Below are 21116 nucleotides of genomic sequence, written 5' to 3' on the forward strand. Positions count from 1 at the left end.
TATACCCTCTCTGCCCTTCTAAAGTTAAAAAATAGGTTTGTCTTAATATAAGATTAATATCATGTCTAAATAATAATATAATATTATATATTATAATTTCCTTGTGTAAACTCAGCTGCTGCGTTGGTAGCTTCTTGGCGACGACACTGGTAATCAAGATCGACAAGTCATTTTTCCTGCTAAACTCGTTCAGGTCGCCACCGTCTGGCAGCCAGCTTTGTCCGTTGGCCGCAATTGTTTCTAGCAGGGATCTCTCGGCTTTTCTTGCAATTATTTTCCGATTTTCTCCTCTCGGCTCGGAGGCTGCGTGACAGGTCCGCGGTTCAGAAACTGGAGCACCGATGCGCAGTTGGCTTCGGCTTCAGCTCCAGCTTTAGCTGGCAACTCGTTTGCTGCATCCAACTCCGAAGGTGGGTCAGAGCCATAACTCCTCGACGGGATCGGATATGTGGCTTAGAAGAGGAGCTGCAATACCCCGAGACACATCTGTTCTGCGATGGATGCGGCTATAATCGTGCGTTGAGCCATTTCCAATCGCCAATCACCAGTGTACCGCTATCGAACAATCTCTTTATCGGGAATGCTAGAATGTGCTAATGAAGCATTCTATTCTGTAAAGAAGCACTAGAAGCTCTACTCCATGGAGTACTGCATCACTTATGGTGGTGTAGACTCGAGGGAAATGAAGAGGGAACGGTGTGGGGGAATTTATAGTAATTAATTAGCCCACCAGAGGCCTAGGTTTCCTTAGGAAAGCTACCTGATTTCTAAACATACCAGACCCTCAGCAATTATAATTATTTATATTATTTAAATCTCCTATTCTTTGTACCCTAAAGGCAGAATCCCACTGAGGTGTATATCCCAAAAATAGAAACAATTACAATTACAATAATCCACAGTTGGCAGAAGAGGTAGCCCTTAATTTAAGCCCACGGCCTTAATGGTCAGCTGGCATTGCGCACCTCGCAATTATGAATGGCAATAAAGAAAATCTATCTAGCTTCCGAGAAGTGCAGCTTTCCCCGCGCCAACGCGATAAATGACAAGAAAACAATTATCTCGTGAAGCGGCGGGCAGAATTATGATCTTATCTTGTTTAGAAACGGCACTGGGCACTGGGCCACAAAGAGCACAGTTAGCCGGCAATCAGATGGTGTCAATGTGGTGCTCTTTCTTCCCCTTGAAATGTTGAGTTCCAAGGCGGAAAACTGACCCACAAAGCACGCGCCATTTGAACCCAGCTGACCGCGATGAATGAAAGCCATTTAGCACCCACAACGGTGTTGAGAGAAGGCCAATTAAAAGGCAACTTTTCCAACAGGGCCATAAAACATTTCGGCCAGAAGAGGAGAATTTCCATGTTCAGAATTTTCGTGGCCAGATAGCACTGGGGTTTCGAACCGATCCGGCCTGTGGCCAGGCGGTATGCAAATGCTTATGCAAAATACACATACTTATGGCAATTTATGGCGCAGAGTTCATGAGCAGCGCCGGCGTCACGCTCTTTTGGGCAATTTCTTTGCCGGATTTCATTAACTACTCCACCTCCTCCTTCTCCTTGTGGCAGCCACGAGGGCATTGCTCGCTCAAGTGTCCATAATGCCGCCTGTCCAAAAGACTTTCATGCCTAAACACAATTTGGCACGAGTCAAATACGGTTATTATGGCATGAGTTTCGTGTGTTTCCGATTGATGCAACGAGCCACGAGTGGAAATTATCGCCTTCAAAATTCATTGATTGCCCTAGATCACACTTTAAATAATACATAAAAAAAAATATATATATATTTTAAATCTGTTAAAGATTTGCTTTAATTGAAACAAAATGTAAAGTAAATAAAATAAATGCCACAACTCGAAAAAACAAATCATAAAGACTTGGCAAGTAGGGAAGACTTAATATATGTAAATTTATCTGTTATTAGTTTAAAGAAAAAGGCCATTAAATTATGCATGCATTGATAAATAAAATTCAAATTTAAATAAGTAAACATCACAACATCGAAAAGCAAAACATATATCATATAAATCCTAATAAAATCCAGGAAAAGTCCAATAATATGTGAAAATATGAAAGGCAGCTTTGGTGCAGGAATTCAATTTATAGAGTCCATAACAGATGAACATTTATTAAATGTTTTGAGGTGATAAAAACCGAGTTTCATGGATTTAAAAACAAAGGAAATCTTACTTTTTTAACTTAAAGACTGCGGATTACAAGCTTTGCTAACGTGACACCATAAACAAGGAAACTCAAAATACAAAACCCCATTTACATAACCCGCAAATATAGACATCTTTAGCTACTAACTGGGGTCCTTAAATCGTCACCTCGCCGGGTCAGTGGTCGTGATCTTGGTCAAGTCACGTAGCCGTTGGGTCGTAAAGCCCGGCTGTTTGTCCAAGAGCTTCTGCAAATTTCTTACAAAGACCATAAAAGCCGAGAAATTAATTTCTTTTTAACCACCCGCTGCTGCTACCTAACCGAAACTCCATGCCGGCGCGAAAAGTGAATCGTTATTGTCAGCCGGATGGTTGATGGAGGGGCGGGAGATGCCGTAATGAGTAGCACAATGTGACAATTGTCGTGTATTTTTTCGAGTCTCATTTCGGATTCGGGTTCGTGACGCAACTGGCAAGCTAATGAATGAATCGGGCCTCATGAAGCTCACTAGGGCAGAGGGAAATGTAGAGTAGAGGAGTCCCCAGCTGCCAGCTCTCTGAAGCCCGGGCGATTCTACAAAGAAAGTCTCGCGAAGCGATTATGTCTGGGCTCAGGCTTAGAGCCAGGGAAAGTCATGAAACTTTAATTGCGCAATGTTTCTTCTTTTTTTTAGTAAATGATTTGAATAATTTGCAGAACTTGTCCACTACAGTACACTGGGGAAAATGTTCTAGATAGGTGAAATATAAAATGGTTTAGGAATTTTTAAAAATAATTTAAAAATAAGCATTTATTGCACATTAAAGTCTTGTAGAAATTTTCGAAGCAAGCGGTGCTTAAAGTCTTCTTATTTCATATAAGACTTTTTTCCCCATGCCAACCCTAATTTTTCTCTCAGTGCCTGCGCATGTCAGATACGCAATGCTGGGCACAAGACGAGCGCGAAGGAATCAAGCGTATCTCTTAGAGCGCACCTAGGCTACCCATCTCCACTGGCACCGGCACCGACACCGGCACCCAACCCGACTCTGGCTCAACCCTCTAGCTGTATCTGTATCTTCAAGCTTGCCTGAGCAAAAAATACGACTAATTTCTGAAATAGTTGCCGCTGCAGATGCGAGCGAACCTTAAAACAGACACTATAGCAAAGGCAGCCTGGTAAATTGAATGGAGAAAGTGATGATCACGGTAGTATGATGTTACAGCGATATATTTGTTAAATAAATCACATCAACGCTGACTGGGTGCAGTTAACGGTTTAGCAACCTAAATGAAAATTCTCTATTAAAAGAAAGGGAAAATGAAAATGTATGCCCTTCGGGTTCTTCACTGGTTCTGTTTTATCTCTTTAATTTAACTGTTGTTTTTAAACATCAAATACGAGCCATAAAAACGAAACCAGACACACTTGGGCAGGTCGAGAGACGACCTCCAAGGCCCTAAAAGTAAGAGTTTTCTGGACACACAATAAACATCAATTAGCCTGGTTTTACTTTTCTTGTTTCGTCTTTGTTTCACGTGGACCAATTTTAATTACTCGTCTTACTGTTAGCTCATGAATAAGCACGAAAAAACGTTGACAAAAATCACTTCAACGATCAGAGGCCATCAAAATTGAAATCTAAAATGGAAATCGCTCAGAGTCTCGGATTCGGCTTTGGATTCCAGTGGAAAGTTGGATTTTTACGGCGGCTCGCTTAAGAGTTTTTATTAGAGAAATGGAAACGAAGTTTTTTCTTAATTGAAATCATCTTGAATTACGAGCTCAAAAGCAATGTGGCACAATTTTAATTCATTATTCATGCTCAGGCGTGGATCATAAAAAAAGATTCATTAATATTCGAGCAAGAGAAGGAGGTAGTCCATATGAAAAATGGAAGGATATAAATTAAAAAAGCTAATAGATCATAAAGCGTAAGCAAGGATCATCAACGTATATTTCTTATGAAAATATCTTTTAAATTACTATAGTAAAAATCAAAAAAGATAGTTACTTCAAATGTTTATTTGCTTTCTTTGTATTCAGAACCCATTAAGCTACTTAATTACGCTTTTTATGAGGCTGTGCTCACTCAAGAAAGAAAGAAGCTAGCTCTCAGTTTAAGATCCATCATAATCTTAATTATAGAACCCAAAAAGAAACATAGTTTAAGTTTGAAATAAACCCATTAGAAGAAGCTTTGTTGATTCTAGTTTACAACTTAAAATGCAAATATAAGATCAACCATGTAATAGCTTGCATGCATATGAATTATTATTGCGAGGCTCATTATCCGGAGCTTCGTTTTGAAGTATTCTTCAGCTATTCTCTAGATATTCTTCAGATATTCTCAATTTCCAAGCTACTCTGAAGCGTTTTCTGTAAAAAATGAAGTGCATTTTATGTTGGCAACCACACACACAAATGTACCACAGACCGCGGGCAGCTCCAGTTATCGTAAGACTTGACCACGGTCATTGATTTCGAAAATGCCTTCACTGCTTCCAGTGTTTCCCCCGATCCCCACATGGCCTCCGGCTCTAGTAGCTCCGCTCTCCACCTCTTTGACTCGCCGGTACTCCAAATCTCAAGCTCTCCCCTAGCTCGTCACAGCTTCTGCGCTTGCGCAAATGGCAAAACCCGGGCCACCGGCATTTTGGGCGACCCACGACGTCCCATGTCCCACTCGGCGTCACTGCGACAACGCTGCCTTTTAATTGCAATTGGCCCGCGGGGGCTTTGTGGTGGGACACATACTGACATTGGCCCGGAGTTCGAGATGGAGATGCAACGGCGAAGGCGACATTGCCCAAATAACTTTGCGCAAATGCTCGACAACATTCACAGGCACTGTAAGAAATTTGGAGGGGTTCAAACAGTCTTTAAAAAATATATAAATAATTTTAAAAATATTTATTTTTGATGAGATTTAGATAAAAATCTAGTAGACTTAAAATTAAAACGATATTTCTTCAAATATAATATATTTTTGTTTAATTAAAAATTTTTTTTTAAGTTTTCTAATATTTTTTGAGACGAAATATATTTTTATTGTTACATTTTTATCTACATTATAATGTATTTCATTTTTATAATAGTTTCCTAGGACAAAATGAAGCAATTAATTTTAATTCAATTTAATAATTTCCTAAGCAAATTTTGTCACATTTTTTAGACTGCTTACCAAACTATTTTTTGTAACTTTGCTGACCCCTGCCCTGAGGTCACCCAAACTAGGTTTGAATGAACCTCTCTTACGTTACTTTTTGCCAAATAATGTGCAGTGTTTTTTTTCGCCGTGTGTGCCATATGCAAATAGAGTTGGCTGAAACCGTCCATCCAAACGGATAATAATACATAATGCCCCCCGATCGGCGGTGTCACCATTCCGGACCACAATCACTTTGTGGCTGTTGAAAGGCGACGGCTGTGTGGACGCGTTCGTCTTCATCACACATTTGAAAACAGAGTTTGGCCAACTCCAAGCTCGTCGGTTATGGCCGGGCATTCTCATTGTGCTGCCCACTTACGCCAGCGACGACTCTATTGTTGTTATGGCCGCAGCCGCCGCCGTCGCCTCACCTGAGCTCACCTGGGCTCATTTTTCTTTCTCTTCTCCGGCTGGCTTGAGCCCGACTTCTGCCTCTGAGCCGCATCGACAGTCGCTGTGTGGCATTCAACGAACTCAGACGGACCCGGCCGGGCAGCCCACCTGGCTTACCTTACCTTATAGTTATCCCAAAGCCAAGAGCCAGTCCGTCAGGTGCACTGGAATTGGCCGGATTGGGCGGTGTTAACAGTGTTTAAAGTTGAAGTTCAATAAGGCACAAGTAAATGGCATTTCCAATTGGCTTATACGCATGTGTAAAGTGTGTGTTGTGTGTGTGTTGAGTGTGTGTGCTAATTATCGCGAATATATCTCGCTCCACAGAGTGAAAGTATCTCACAGATGTAGCCGAATTAGCTCGGTGCGTTCGAAAATAGCCAACATTTTTCCAATACAAACCAACAATTGCATTTCTTTGCGCAATTTATCAGTGGCCAAAGCAGACCAAAAGTGGAAAACATATACCGATTTTTTATACGAATTTTAAATAACGATTTTGCAATACGCCTTAATCCAATAATGTTGCTACATTTTGTCGGTTTTTCTGGGTTTATGCTTACAGCTAATTAATGAGCCGGCTACAATGAGAGATGATTAGACGAGTGACGATAGCCCCCCCATCGCAACACGCCATGCAACACCTCGCGTTGCTGCTGCTGCCTTCGTCCCTATGCAAAGTGTGAGGAGTGCGCGGCGCTAAAATGTTGAAAATTAGCGTTCATTGCGCTTAAACGGATTGCATTCACCGCTAATTGCATACAAATTAAAAAAACACTAGCCAAAAAATACAACAAAACAAAGCAACACCAAAAAACAATAAAGAAAGAAAACCAAACAATAAAAAAAAGACAAACAATTCGCGGAGAGTGAAAAAGAAGTGAAGTGCAAACAGCGATTTGCATCGCCACCGCGGCATTCCGCGTGTGCTTACCACTTCCCAAGCCCCCTCTAGCCTGGGAGGAGGAGCATGGTCACCTGCAAGGTGGACTCCCAATCCGCGGTGGCCGTTCCCAAAATGAATGCGGCAAGGTCTCGTGGCAAGCCCGCCGGCGGCAGTCACAGCAATAGCCACTCTTCCGGCTTTCGGCTCCTGGACGGCGATCAGCTCGAAAATAATTCGAGTGTCAGCCGAAATTCGATCTACAAACTCAAGATCGATCTCATGTTCGACGATTCCAGGTGAGTTTCCCTTTGAAATTTCTTTGGGGTTACGGGTCACGGGGTGAAACTTCCATTCAGTGATAATTGCAAGCAGACACAGACCCCGGGGAGGTGTGTTTTCGCCATTAGCCTCGCTCTCGATCTTGGGCCAAAACAAATCAATTAGTCTTTTAAAGGTACACAGAACGAAAATAGTTGGAATTTTGGATAAATTTCTAGAGATAAATTAAAGAAAATTGTAATAAAGAAAGTATGAAAACTGAAGGAAATTCAGCTTTGAGGATCACTAAGGGTTTTCCAAGTTTTAATGGCTAGAACGTTAGGTTGTTAGGCCTATTTTATAATTTTCTGAAGATTAAATATACAAGAAAAACTCTTTAATTTTCCAAATAATTTATTAAAAATCATTAAAAATGTTCTAAAAGTATTATTAAAACGTTCTTAAATGGATTTAATTCAAGTTACTTGATTGTTTCTGGTAATTTGTTGTTAATATTTCTTTCTCTGCACCAACACTCTCATTTCCATTGACCACCCAGCACACTTTCGTTCTCGAAATCACACAAACTAAGATAAATAGATACAAAGATACAAGATACAAATATACAAAGATACAAATATACCCAAAGCCAAAAACAGAGAGTGAGAGATCTCGAAAGACGGCTGCTGCGTTTACCGTTTTGCATTTCCATAACCAACGATAAATATACAGTTAGTTTTAAAATTAAAAAACCATATTGTCTGCAAAGAAAGAGAGAGAAAGATATTCAGCTTCAGCTCCAGCTAGATGTTCCATAGATAGATCGACACTTGCTCTTTGGATAAATATTCATCGTTGACACACATTCGCGACGAACTACTTAATTGATTGAGAAAGAAAACTATGTATAGGCTGCTGCTCCCCAACTCCCCTGCGGAGCCTCCACACCTGTCCAGTCCCAAGCTCATCTTCCAAACTCATCGCCATTCAAAACTCTCGACGTTCTATGGAAATAAGCATTTCCGATTTTATGTCAGCTAGCGGTAAACGGAATGGCTTGAATTGGGAACACCTTAAGCTGCATTTGGCCATTGGTCAATGACCATTCCGTTCTCTCATCATAGTTCTATCTCATAGTGGTTTTTCCACGAGTCCCGGGCTCTGTGACCTGGTCACCAGGATGTGCTGTGCTTGTGCCAATTGCAACTCCAGCTGGTTGGAGTTCAGGCATAGTCAAGACAAATATGCTAATTTCTGGTTGCTTTTGCGTTAATCAGTCAAACTTTCACAAAAACGGAACCGTTTTGTCGCACACATTTCGGCACTAAAAGTGTCGACTTGATGAAGAGAACAACTAATAGAATATTAGGCAATCTTATCGATTTTATACTAAACTATAAAATTAAATTATATGGATTAGGAAAGTCCCTGATATCCATTAGAGATATATCATAGTAGTGAGTGGTAGAACTTTCTTTGAGGGAGCAGCTGACACCAAATAAATTATGGTAAATAAAGAAGCTTGGTAAACAAAACTTAAAACTTAAATTAAATGGTTCAGAAAATATCTTTGATTTTGTGCTATAAACTTTGAAGCTCTTTCTGAGATTTAAACTTGAGATTTAAACTTGTTTAGAACACAGAGAAGAGCGTATCCCATTTGGAACTAAAGGTGATATTTAGTTTATTTGTTAATTTAGAAAAGAAATCAATAAAGGCAAACAGGCAAATGGCAATTGATAAATAAATAAGTAGCTAAAAAAATTATATAAAGCAGAAACTCCATTGGTTTTTTAATTGTTAATTTATTAAGTGGGAAAAACAATAAAATGCATTCAGGAATACAAATATTTAAGAGTCTTTCTGTATGCGAAAATCAACAAATACTTATTCAAAGTATATAAAACCAAAATCGGTATGGTTTTTGAATTATTCAACACTTAAAAATGTTTTAAATTATGTTTAAAAGCTGCAGGAAATAGCTGAGATCTAAAACAAAAGCGAATCAAGTTATAGCAATCAGGAAATAAAACTAAAGTTTAAAGAGAATCTAATTAATCAGTTTATTGAGAAATATTTGTAGAATTTTTCATGGTTAAATTTGTATTATTTAGCGAAAAAAGTCTCATGACAACCGGAATCTGCTTTAATTACACACATAAACAAATTCTTTGAGTGAGTGAGAACTTTCTTTAGGGGCGGAAGACACCATTGCTCCACATCCCGAACTAGTTTCGGAAACATATACTTAACTCTGCTTTTCCTACATCATATTCCTCTACTTCCTCCTAACCCAGATCCATGCGAAGCAGCCGCCTCGACGATCCCCGTGGATCGCATCGCACCCGCTCCATCATCATGTATGGGCGCAGTGAGTTGGCCAGCACCAGCGGTGATACTCCGCGCTCCCTGAGCAGCTTCCTGCAGGACAATGGGCAGTCGGCCAAGGTGCTGGCCGAGGCGGCCAAGAAGGATGTGCAGCGGATCAGCAACAGCGTGCAGGCCCAGATAGAGCAGCTGTTCACGGATGTGGCCAAGGATGCCACCAGCAGCTTCGAGGTCACCTGCCTGGGAGCGCTGCCATTAAAAGATAAAGTGACCAGCCTGCAGGGTCTGCAAGAGCCACTGCGTCAACTGTATCTCAGCGAGGTGACCAAGAAGGTAGGGTGGCTAATAGAGGATTGTGTGGGAGTTGAATCTAAGACTAGATTGATTTATCCCTTAGAAACTCAACTCTGGATCGCTGGATATCTGTGCCACCGGACTGCGGGTGAAGATCAGCACCCTCTCCATAGCGAGTGGAGCGGATGGTTCGGAGGAGGGCGAGGCTCTCATCACACCCTTCCACAACATTGCTGTGTGGTCGGCGGTGAAGTTCGTCATCTCGGACGACGATGGTGGCGCGGCCTTTCTGCCCCTGATCACCGATCCGGAGAACATAGACAAGACTGCCCTGTTCCAGCCATTGAGGTGGGTTTTCTAATCCTTATCCTAGTCTTGAATCCCAAAGCTAACCATATTTCCGCCCTTTAGCTCCAGTGAGCAAATGGCTGTGGAGCACAGCATCCATGTGCATGCACCCATCTTTGCAGTGGTCATGCGTTCGGCTAGCTCGCCCAAGGTGCTCGAGTGCCATGGTTTCATCTGCAAGAGCACCGAGGATGCCATCGTGATTGCAGCCACGCTCTACCAGAGTCTGATGGCCCATGTGAGCACCAGTTCGCGGCGAAATACCCAAAGGAGAGCGCCCCGCCAGCAAAATGGTGTCAGCTGCATCAGCATTGCGAGCAGCTCGGCCCTGGCCAGCTCCAACTACCTGTCCCGCTCCCAGATTGTGCCCAGTGCCAACGGAAGGCGTAGCTCCTTCCGGGGCAGCACCAGCGTGGCAGGAACTCCCTCCCGCTCCGGACGAAAGAAGCGGATATCGAGTAGTTCCTTGAGCTCTCACAGTAATGTCATCAACGAGGCCGCCGAGCTAGAGACCTCCACAGAGGAACGCCGTCGCAAGTCTCACAAATCGAAGCGAGCTCCACCAGTACCGACGACGGTGCCCGGCTCAGGGAGTCACCGGAACGGTGGAGGAGGCACTCCCTCCCGCAGTGGCAGCATTGTGTGCGGCAATGGTCACGTGACCCGTCTGCATCAGAGCGCCCATTCCAGCAAGAAATCTTCTACGGGTCCAGACCTTTCCTCGAGCGTGGACGTGGCGCCAGCCAATGGAGACATACTCACACGAGTGGCCATACCCAGATCCGGAAGCTTCCTCAACACCGGTGGACTGACTCGCTACAAGTCGCGGGCGGCGAGGCGCCACTCCGGCAAACTGGGCGGCGGCGGTGGAGGCGGAGGAGGGTGAGTATTGCCACCGAACTGGGGGGGCAGGGGCAGTTGGGAGAACCCAACTACTCCTGACCCTGGGTGCGGGCGGCAGTTTATTTGCAATCTGGGGGAGAAGGTTTGGTCTGGTTGATTGGCATCGCTTGAATTGTGCTTCTAGTTCCCCACTTGGTTTCAGCGAGCTGTTTAACGAATTCCGCCTGCACGAGAACCTGCACTCGCTGGACGACATCCTCTACGCCATTATCGATGCCGACGGCATGTCCTTCAACGATCTGAAGCCCATCTACAAGGAGTTCCTGCTCAAGCTGGCCGTGACCCTCACCCAGGACGAGCTCTTTCAGCGCTCCAAGAACATAATGCGGCGACAGAAGAAAAAGAAGCAGAAACGCAAAGCCAGTGTCAATGGATCGCAGGTGGGTCCAGAGACGTGGCTACCCTAATCCCCAACTAACTTTATATATCTCCCTCTCCAGAAGAAGTCAAAGACTAGCTTCTTTGGCACCAAGAGCCTCAAGAAGGTCTTCCAGCTGGGCCAGTTCCGTTCCTGCCGGGGAAAGCTCGCCAAGCCAGCGGTGAAGCCCAAGGAGGGCAGCATAGACAAACGCAAAATTAGTCCACCAATCATCATTGGCCCACCCATCAGCCATGCCCAGCAGCAGCATCAAAGAAACAGAGCGGCAACCAGTGGCTCGGATGTCTCTGTGGTGAGGAACGAGCATACCCAGGGACTCAATCGAAACAGCAGCAGCGGGTAGGTTCATACTTATATCTTCTTAACTCCCAGTAAAAGTCATTAAAGTTATTTAACACCAATCCCTCTTAGATATGTGTCTTGTTCGGAGTGCAGCTACGACTCCGAGTCCTGTGCCTGTGCCTCGGCCGATCGCTGCTATTGTAGCCTGCGCACCGAGCATCTGAACCACAAACTGCGCCAGAAGAACGAGCGCAACATGGCCTTGGCGTCGCCCACCCGAAAGCCATCAGCAAATCAAAGTGGAGCCGGAACTACGGCCACCAATCGGCACTCGCTGATCTCTTGCCGTTCAGACGACAAGTGCTACTGCTCCATGGTGGAGGAGGAGCCAGCCAGCTCCCTGGAACGAGACTCAGCTAACAACACGCACACGGACACGACCACGTCCTGCGATTCGGACAGCTGCGTGAGCGCCAGCAAGTGCTACTGCAAGCGCACCCAGCGCCGACAGCGTTCCTCGGCAGCGGCGGCCATCAGCGAGGACTCCTTATCCCAACAGCAGCGCAAGTCCCGGCCAGGAGGGGCAAGTGGAGCTCCAAGGAAAGGCAAGCCCTCAGAGAAACTGGGCCTGGACTACGAGCTCTTTAATATCAGCGGAAGTGGGCAGCCAGTGCAACCGCACGAGGCTCTCAGCGTGAAGAAGAGCGTGGAGGCGGCTGCTGTGTTCGCCGACATGAAGCTCAGCCAGACGACGGACATCAAGAGTCTGTGCCCGCCAAAGGGGGCGGCAACAGCGGGACTGGGATCTAGGTTGGGCAATGGCAGCTGTCGATCGCAAGTCTCCTCCAGAAGGTCCTCATACCGTACCCGAGAGTCCTTCAGCACCGATCGCTTGGGTGGGGGTATGCCACTGGTCATGCCGCTGGGCAAAAGCATAGGCTTGGCAGGAGGCGGTAGCGCTGATAATCTGCTGGCCAACCTTAAGGCCATGGAAGCTAAGGCAGCCTCCATACGCAGCAGCGCCAGCAGGAGCCGCATGGGCAGTTATCAGTCAATGCGGGCAGTGAGCGCCTCCCTGGAGGACTCGCTGGGTTACTTGCCATAGACGTGGATCCGGAATAGTTACGATGTACATAGCACATAAGCCAACATACTCATATATATACTATACTATATATTACATAATAATCTCTTAACGGCTTATGTTTCCCAAGACAATTATCGCCATTAATCCGACAGCGAATCAATTCTCTTGCGAAACGTAATCATTTTTAGCAATAAGTACCTCCTATAGAACATCCAGTGTGACTTAATCTCTAAGATCTAATCCATAGAAACGCGAGGTGCAATATGAAGACCAACCATTGGGAGGACAAGATTCCTTGATTTTCAAAGCAGTGCAATATTTATAAATATTATTTAATATTATTTAAAATAAAATAAAAAACATTTTTATATCAATTAAATTTATCGTTTTCTTTTGGAAATGTGTAGGAGAAGTTAATAATAAAATCTACGGCAATATTATTTATAAATTACAAACAATATTCGCTGTTCTATAAAGATTTATTTCTTAAAAACAGCACGTGGGGAAATTCTGGGAAAATATACAAGTCATTGTTGAGCTCATACGATGTATAGTGGAGACTATAAACTAGGAACCTCATATTAATCTACATTATAGAACATTAACATTCATAAACAGGCAGAATTTATATTTTTTTTTAATTAAATTGATCCTAAACCTTTCAGTCAACATTTAAATTAATATAACATTAAGATCTTATAGTAATATCCTTCTCTTGAAAGTATTCCTTAGTGGATCTTCCACTGTACCTCCAACTTGCTTAGATATAGTGCTCTGTCATTCTATTTTTGACCACGGGATGAGATCGCCGCCGCCGCTGGCTAATCTCAACCGGAGGGTCAGGTTCAGGGGCAGAGACCCAAAAGCGAAAGCCCCGCTGGCGAAACACGTTCCGCCGGGACCAGATGTTGAAGCTCTCGTCGCTACCGCTGGCGCAGGGCGCACGTCAAAGCGGGCGGGATTGATAAGATTATGGACTGCTGACTACTGCTCGGTGTGGCCTATGTATGTAGCACCAGCTGTTAGCTTCTGGACACCCCATCTCTGGCGGAGAGTCAACGTGGTGGGTGCGTACGGAGATGGATTTTATTTCGCTGCGATCTGCCGACCAGAGCTGACAAACCGAGAGACCCAGAGACCATGACTACCTCCGCTGATAGTGTGTTCGTTGCCCGTTCCGATGGCATCTCCGCCGAAGGAGTCCGGGATCAGTATGCCGATGGCAAGGCCGCCAAGGTGTGGGAGATTTTCATTGGAGACAAGAACTCCCGTACGGACAACTACAAGAATTTCCTGATTGATATGCTCCGGAAGAAGGGCTGCAAGCGAGTCCTGGATGTGGCCTGTGGAACGGGGTGAGTTAAGGGGAGATATCCTTGTAAGGAACATATTTAAAGCAAAGATTTCCTTTTGAGTTTTCTTTATTTTATAATATTTTTATCATTTCCTTGCAGTGTGGACTCTCTTATGCTGGTGGAGGAAGGCTTTGAGGTGGTCTCCGTGGATGCCTCTGACAAGATGTTGAAGTATGCCCTCAAGGAGCGCTGGAACCGCCGCAAGGAGGCTGCCTTCGACAGTTGGGGTAAGTTAATTAAGAGCAACTACAAAATCCTTTCTTACTAAATAATACTTTCTTAATTCGAATAGTAATTGAGGAGGCCAACTGGCTCACCCTGTACGATGACATCCAGGAGCATATCAAGGACGGTTTCGATGCCGTTATCTGCCTGGGCAACTCCTTTGCCCATTTGATGGACGGTTTCGGGGATCAGCGGGAGCACAAGCAGGCCATTGGCAACTTTGAGAAGTGCCTGAAGCCAGGAGGCGTCCTGCTGATTGATCACCGCAACTATGACAATATCCTGGAGACGGGAGCCACGCCCGCCAAGAGCATCTACTATAACGTGAGTAACTAATTTTTTAATTTATAGAATTTAAAATGATGTTTAGAGATACTGAATTTCGTCAGCGGAATTGTGCCACATCACCTCGAGATTAATTAAAAACTATTAAATGACACATTCCATTCAAAAACAACCAAATATTGTAGCGTCATCGTGGCGATAAGCTGAGCTACTGCTGCTGCTGATCTTGTTTTTGATCCCAGAGCAATTGCAACGCTCACCCATTTCCCCATCATTATCAACCTTATCGCTTACGATGCTTTCTTCGATTCAATTAATCCAAGCTAATCCAACCTCTACGAATGACTTGCGACTAATTACAGACGAGTCACACGGCGGACATCAAGACATCCGTGCTCTTCTATTGCGGCAAGCCAGCCCTGGTGTCCATGGACTATCTGATTGCTGGCAACAAGCTGACCAGCGAGTTCCGTCTGTCCTACTATCCCCATGAGCTCAAGCGCTTCCGTGAGATCCTCGGCGAGATCTTTTCGGAGAAGGCCCAGCACCAGCTGTACGGCGACTTCAAGGAGATGAGCCTGGTGAAGAATCCCGCCTTCTACATCCACCTGATCGAGAAGCCCGAGGTTTAGGTTTAAGCATTTAGTTTGTATTCCACATAAGGTCACAGAACACACATCCACATAAATATACATATATAGAGTTCCTCCGAATCACACAGCGCCAAGTCTTCCAAATTTCCTCCTTCTAAACCAGAATGCAGTAGCGCCCCACAATGGAGGCGAAGCAGAGGGTGACCATGGCTGCCTCGATCACAAAGGGCACTTTCGCCTTCACAAAGTTGAACAGTCCGGTGTATAGACTGGACAGGGTGGCCAGTAGGGTCGACGTCATCTCGCTTCCGTCAAAGTCAGCTTCAGACTGGCGACTGAAACGTAAATAAAATTGAAACCTCAAAAGCTATGGGGTAAGAATTAGCCTTGCAAATGTTTCGATTTAAAGAGAGCTAGAAAGAGAGGGTAAATGCTCGAAGGGCGACTTACATTCAAATACAGGGGGTATTCTATTAAATTCTAGGCTGTTTGCTTAAATCAGGAGTCGTATCTATGAATTTTGCTAATGATCTTTGGTTTGATTTGTTTGTGCAAGCTCTCGAACCATTTTTCAGTGTCTTCACACTTCTTTTCAAAAACACACTCAATTAAGATTTGAAATACAATATCAAATGTTTTGGAGGATCGTCTGGCCAACACCTCTGACGCAATTCCATTAGCATGCCGTCGAATACAAAATACAAAAATAAAGAATAACAAGAAAACAACTACGCCAGCTTGGGGACTTAATCGACAAAATGTTTATTATTAATAGGTTTCAGTTCCTTCGCTTCGGTTCAGCTTTACTTTATCAACGGAAACGTGGCGAAATCACCAGGATGTGTCCTCACAGGCCCACGATCTTGTTGATGCGCTTAACATCGGTGACCTGACGATCGATTTCGCTGTTCAGTTGGGTCAGGATCTCCTTGATGGTGCGGTGCTGCTTCTCCGGCAGCTCGTATGTATTCTTTTTGAGCTCTTCCTGGCTCTTGGCGATGTGATAGCGCTGTTTGTTGAGAGACTTTTTGGCGGTATCCAAACTAGCGGCCAGACCCTTTGTGACCTCGTTGAGGCGCGTCACCTCCTTGGCAAACTCACGCTCGGCCACTATATTGTTAGGCAGCGCAGCATTAGCCTGCTTCATCAGGTTGTAGCACTTGCGGACAAGCAGCTCCTGGTTGTAGCTGATCTCCTCGAAGCGCTCAGCCAGCTTGTGGGCCCGCTCGCTAATCAGTTCGCGCTCCTGCTCCAGGTCCTGTATCTCCTGCAGCTGCTGCTCCTTCTTCAGCTGGATCTGATTGATGTGGCGGGCGAAGGCGGCGCTCACCAGGTCGTGGCGTTTCAGGTACTGTTCGCGCAGCACCTCTATGGCCTGGTTCAGCAGCTCGTAGCTCTCCTGGGCGGAGGGTGAGGCCAGCTTATCCGCCAGTATCGGCTGGTTGACACTGCGCTGCAGCAGCGACTTGATCGTGTCCACAAACGAGGGTCCACTCTCCTGTTCATCGACCTCCAGGCCGGTCTTCCTGTACTCACTGGGTGTCACCAGCAGCTGGGCATCGATCACTAGCTTGAGGCTGACCACCTGTCCGCTGCCCAGCAGGAGGACCACGCCAGCGGGCATCTGCAGAAGGGCGATGCCCAAGACTGCATTGATCCCCTCGCTGGAGTCGAACTTGGTGCACAATACGTACTCGGCCCGAGAAGAGGCCGTCAGCTCTAGTCTATCGTGCTCGATTTCGCTGTCCAGGTAGCGCTGCAGCTCTGAGATAAAGCTTACAGAAACCACATGCAGGCCAGCGTTGTGGTAGGCAAAGTAGCGCAGCTCGTTGATCAGATCCCGCTTCAAGTGGATGGGGCAGTTGTAGGCGGATCCAGCTCCAGCTGCCGCTCCAGTTGTCGAAGTTGCCTTGAGACCCAGCTCCAGTTCCACCGTCTCCAAAACGTGTATGACATATTCGGCGGGCTCGATGAGTACAAAGTCATCCACCTCGTTAAAGGAATGCTCGGCGGCCTCTGCCTCCATGAGCAAGGCATGATGCAGCTTTCCATTAGACTCGGCCATCACCACGGTGGGCGGCAGAGAGGGAATAACCATGAGAGCGCATGACTCCAGGCCGTAATTATCGCGGGCCTGTGGCGTAATGGTAATGGGGCCCTGCAGACGCGTCTTTGCCGAGTCCAGGCCAGTCAGCAGGATGTATATGTTGCCGTTCTCACGCAGCACCAACACGGGCCACTCAATCTTCGCCTGCTTCTGCACGGACTTGGCCGCCAGCAGGGTTTGGTTTCTCTGATTGGCTGTAGTGTCGGCCAGGGTGGTGTTATCCTGATCTGGGTTACGGGGCTTGGCTGCCGGAGCAATGTCAAAGTCGACGGCCACCTCCCCAAAGTCGGAGAGAGAAGTATTAGACGTGCCGCGCATCACCGAGGGACCCACTTGCCAGACATGGCGCAACTTGGCGTGGTTGTAGACGCGGATGGTGTTGTTGTTGAGCAGCACCAGCAGCGTGGAGTCGGTGACGGAGTGCGGATGCCAGCGTATTTGGCGCACCTCCAGCGGTGGGTTGTTCTGGAATAGCTGCGTGTCCAAGCTGAATGTGCGGCAGGTGATCTTTGCCTTGCCGTCCTTGAAGTAACCGTCGGGGCCCCAGCGGCGTGGTAGCTCCAGGATAGTCACGCCGCGAGTACCTCCAAGTGCCACCAAAGATCCCTCGTTGGAGGCCAACACGCGGTCCACCTCGAGGCCCACGGCGTTTGCCGGTATCAACGTCTGGCACTGGACGCCAGCGGCGGTGTGCTTGCCCTCCGTATCTGTTAGCGAGGCGCGCCAGTTGCGCACCAGCAGGCAGCTGTCCTTGGCGTCCCAGGCGAAGAGCAGGTCGTCCTTGCAGTCCAGCAAATTCTGGGTTTTCTGCACCAGCGGCAGGCCATGGCGGATCTTCTCGAATAGCTCCGCCTTGTTCAGTTCCAAAATATCCGTGAGCGACATGGTCAGCGGTCTCTCTCCCTTTCTGGCTCTCTGTTTATGTTACGCTCATAGACAGAATACGGAAACAATATACAATAACATAAAATTAAAAAAACTTGTCGAAAATATCAGCGTTGTGTTAATAGAGCGGGCAAAATATCGATGTTTTCATATATCGAGGATATCGATTTTTCCACCTTTAGTTAATCATGGTCACACTTAAGCTCACAGTAACGTAATCTAACAACGTAATATAACGGAAATTAACGTAATCAAAAAATTTTAAGATCGTATATGCTAAAAAGGTCCTTAAATTATCAAGCTAAAATGTGTTAAAATTATTAAAAAAGGGGTTACTATATACAGCTACTTATTAACGTAAAAAAAAAAAATATTAAAAATCTGGTAATTAATGCTACAAAAAATATTACAAAGAATATAATGTAAAGAATTTAAAATGATAAAATATTAAATTACAATCAACATCTAATTTTGTTTATATTTTTACTTATCTAGTTTTATTGCTTGCTATTCACTTAAAATATTAAATTACAATCAACATCTAATTTTGTTTATATTTTTACTTATCTAGTTTTATTTAAATTTATATTCAAAATAATAACAGTAACAAAGCCCTTCAAATTCGTTTTTGTAGCTCTATCAGTGGCACAACTTTCAGCTTCAGTGTTATATCCTCCACGAAGTAAAGATCCTCAAAGGGAAAGCTTGTCCTAAACCTGTAATTTCTTAACAATTTGGCCAGTGTCACCTTGGCAGAAATTAAAGCGTATCTCCAACCTGAAATGATAAAACAAAATATTAATTAAAAGCAATTCCAGTTCCTGAAGAATATATAAATATACCTATGCAATTCCTGATACCCTTGGTAAAGGGTATAAATGCATACGGGTGCTTATCCTGGATATTATGGGGCAGGAAATGATCTGGATTAAAGGTCTCTGCCTCGGGTCCCCAGATTTTCTTGCTTCGGTGCATGTGAAACATGTCAATGGCTATTTGAACACCCTGAGGTATAACTATTCCATTAGACAGCTTTAGTTCCTGGGAGGTTTGTCGGGACACAACGGGAACTGGCGGCACCACCCTCATTGACTCATTGAGAATCAGATCCAGATACACCATCTGCTGGACATCGTTATAGGTTACCTCAAAGTCTCCGGTATCTGGAAACAGGCTACGTATCTCCTCAAAGGCCTTCTCCTGATACTCCGGAAACATGGCCAGCAGCATAAGTGTATAGTAAACAGTGTTTGCCGTGGTCTCAAATGCTCCAAACACAATTATATTGGACTCATCCTCTACATTTTTCCAGTTAAACACTCCACGTCTCAGTAGATCCGTAGCCAAGTTGAGGAAGATGTTCTTGTCATGGGCCTGAATGGGAGGCAACGACGATTCCTGTGCATCAGCAACCATCTTTTTCTGAATGAGCTGAAAGGATTCAAGAGAAAGTCACAATAGGTTCGATAAGATATCCTTTGGGACTTTTACCTTTTTGATAAACTGACGGATCTCGGTCTTGGCTTGGTAGTATTCCGATTCCTTGCCCACCAACTGACGTATAAATCGGCTATTAAGCCATGGGGAAAAGCACATGTCTGCCATGGTGTTCAGAGCACTATTAATGCATAATGCAGCAGTCCGAATCCCATTCAACACTCACCATTGATACCTTTCCAGGAGGGAGTTGCTCCGGAAGTTCTCCTCGCTCTTTGCATCGCTGCCCATTGTGGTTTCTTTATGAAAGGGAGAAAAGTATTATTATAAAAAGCAGATTCTTTAATGAGAACTCTTTTTACTCACGCGTGGCTACACTCAAGGTGAAGCACTGCAGGAGAGGTATAAGATCCTTCTCCCCATCATCCTCCAGAGGCTTTAGTTGATCCATTAAAAGAGCCGTCTCTCGGTTAAAAATGGGCAAAAAACTGAGCAGAACCTTGTGGCCAAAGGCAGGATTCAGTAGCTTGCGATGGATGCTCCAGTGGGGATCTAGAGGAGATCGTGGATGAGTAACTCTCACAAAATCCATACCAAACCCACCCACCGTTCAAACTAAATAGTCCCGTTCCAGCTCCATCGTCCACTGCCTTGTAGATTATGCCCTTGTTGATGCAGTGCGGCGAGGTGAATATATCCTGAATCACCTGTGGATCGCTGACAATCATAAAGGGAATGGGCCCAAGCCAGGAGAATATAACTGGGCCATGCTTCTCCAGAAAGACGGCAAACGAATTGAGAATATCTGCTTGGAGACACCAACATTAATATCCTTGTGGTATCCAAAATATAAACTCTGAGCACCTTCACGACGGCTTAGCCAGTGGGCCATGCCCAGTAGGGGATATCCAAGTGGCCCTGGGACCTTGAGAGTAAACAGGTAAAACCTGCGACGACTCCACAGGAAGTAGAACCACAGCAGGAACACTAAGCCACACCATAAAGTCCAGGTCAACATGCTTATAATCCTTGATCCCGTTTCGTATTCCGATTTCGACCGAGCAACCGAGCGATTTGAAGTGCGCCAACAGAGTGATTGCCCAATTTCTAGGCAATCGTCTTTTTATAAGCCGGACGTGATGCCTGCTTTGGGCCGCGATCGATCTATTGTCACGCGTAGTGCTCAATGATCGACCCGGTGGCGGCCGACTCCCCCAGCGAAAGAAAAAGAAAGAGCTACGGGGGCTAGGTGAGTCCCGTCGTCGTAGTGCGCCGTTTTTTATTGGTAGCAACAGGGGGGGTCGCGCATACAAATCGCTATAATTTTGACTAATGGCCAGCGGTGACACGCCAAACACTTTGGGAATGTGAATTGAGCAACGCTGTCGATCCAATACGTCATCGATGGGGACACGATCTGGGGGAATCAGTGCTAATTATTGCGTTGTATAACCCATCAAATATTCCAGTAGGTCGCAGCTCTGGATGAAGAGTGGCACTAGCAGGGTGGCCAGAAAGCAATTGTTCTATTAATTAACAGAGTAATAACCCCTATCGATCAGAAAATTCCTATCAGAGATAATCTATTATTTCCTGAGATTGAATAAAATGAATTTCATGTAAAATAAATAACGTTTCATTGGCTTGGCAATAGAATACAGATTTCCAGCTTAGTTCCAGAAATCTCGTTAAAATGTTCCCATTTAAATAAAA

General features: G+C 45.1%; 5 protein-coding genes across 7 annotated transcripts; 2 read left to right on the forward strand and 3 right to left on the reverse strand.

The window, feature by feature from the left end:
* The first annotated feature begins 6721 nt into the window (after positions 1 to 6721).
* On the forward strand, positions 6722 to 12792 carry LOC108085740 (uncharacterized). 3 transcript variants are annotated; one of them, XM_070286986.1, is made up of 7 exons: positions 6722 to 6933; positions 9193 to 9556; positions 9621 to 9865; positions 9929 to 10747; positions 10851 to 11148; positions 11209 to 11486; positions 11559 to 12792. In XM_070286986.1, exons 1-7 carry the CDS (start codon positions 6722 to 6724, stop codon positions 12532 to 12534), a joined length of 3192 nt encoding a protein of 1063 aa, XP_070143087.1. In that variant the 3' UTR covers positions 12535 to 12792. The 3 variants fall into 3 exon arrangements, with proteins under 3 accessions (XP_070143087.1, XP_017037960.1, XP_017037963.1); XM_017182471.3 differs by having other exon boundaries at positions 10893 to 11148; XM_017182474.3 differs by having other exon boundaries at positions 10911 to 11148.
* An 819-nt stretch (positions 12793 to 13611) lies between these two features.
* Gnmt (Glycine N-methyltransferase) lies at positions 13612 to 15099 on the forward strand. Its single transcript, XM_017182437.3, has 4 exons — positions 13612 to 13871; positions 13971 to 14098; positions 14164 to 14420; positions 14744 to 15099. The coding sequence occupies exons 1-4, from the start codon at positions 13657 to 13659 to the stop codon at positions 15011 to 15013; spliced, it is 870 nt and encodes a 289-aa protein (XP_017037926.1). The 5' UTR covers positions 13612 to 13656; the 3' UTR covers positions 15014 to 15099.
* On the reverse strand, positions 15009 to 15309 carry LOC108085716 (uncharacterized). The gene has a single exon (XM_017182438.2). It carries the CDS (start codon positions 15273 to 15275, stop codon positions 15129 to 15131), a length of 147 nt encoding a protein of 48 aa, XP_017037927.1. The 5' UTR covers positions 15276 to 15309; the 3' UTR covers positions 15009 to 15128.
* Positions 15310 to 15712: 403 nt separating this feature from the next.
* Positions 15713 to 18097, reverse strand: mbo (Nuclear pore complex protein Nup88). The gene has a single exon (XM_017182436.2). The coding sequence runs from the start codon at positions 17964 to 17966 to the stop codon at positions 15822 to 15824; it is 2145 nt and encodes a 714-aa protein (XP_017037925.1). The 5' UTR covers positions 17967 to 18097; the 3' UTR covers positions 15713 to 15821.
* Positions 18098 to 18546: 449 nt separating this feature from the next.
* On the reverse strand, positions 18547 to 20479 carry Cyp313a4 (Cytochrome P450 313a4). The gene is made up of 7 exons (XM_017182365.2): positions 20268 to 20479; positions 20011 to 20208; positions 19770 to 19955; positions 19630 to 19702; positions 19458 to 19584; positions 18809 to 19397; positions 18547 to 18743 (listed from the first exon to the last, which is right to left on the reverse strand). Exons 1-7 carry the CDS (start codon positions 20419 to 20421, stop codon positions 18583 to 18585), a joined length of 1488 nt encoding a protein of 495 aa, XP_017037854.1. The 5' UTR covers positions 20422 to 20479; the 3' UTR covers positions 18547 to 18582.
* Positions 20480 to 21116: the final 637 nt, after the last annotated feature.

Source organism: Drosophila kikkawai, chromosome 3R (genome assembly GCF_030179895.1).
Source record: "Drosophila kikkawai strain 14028-0561.14 chromosome 3R, DkikHiC1v2, whole genome shotgun sequence".
In the NCBI taxonomy this organism is placed as follows: domain Eukaryota; kingdom Metazoa; phylum Arthropoda; class Insecta; order Diptera; family Drosophilidae; genus Drosophila; species Drosophila kikkawai.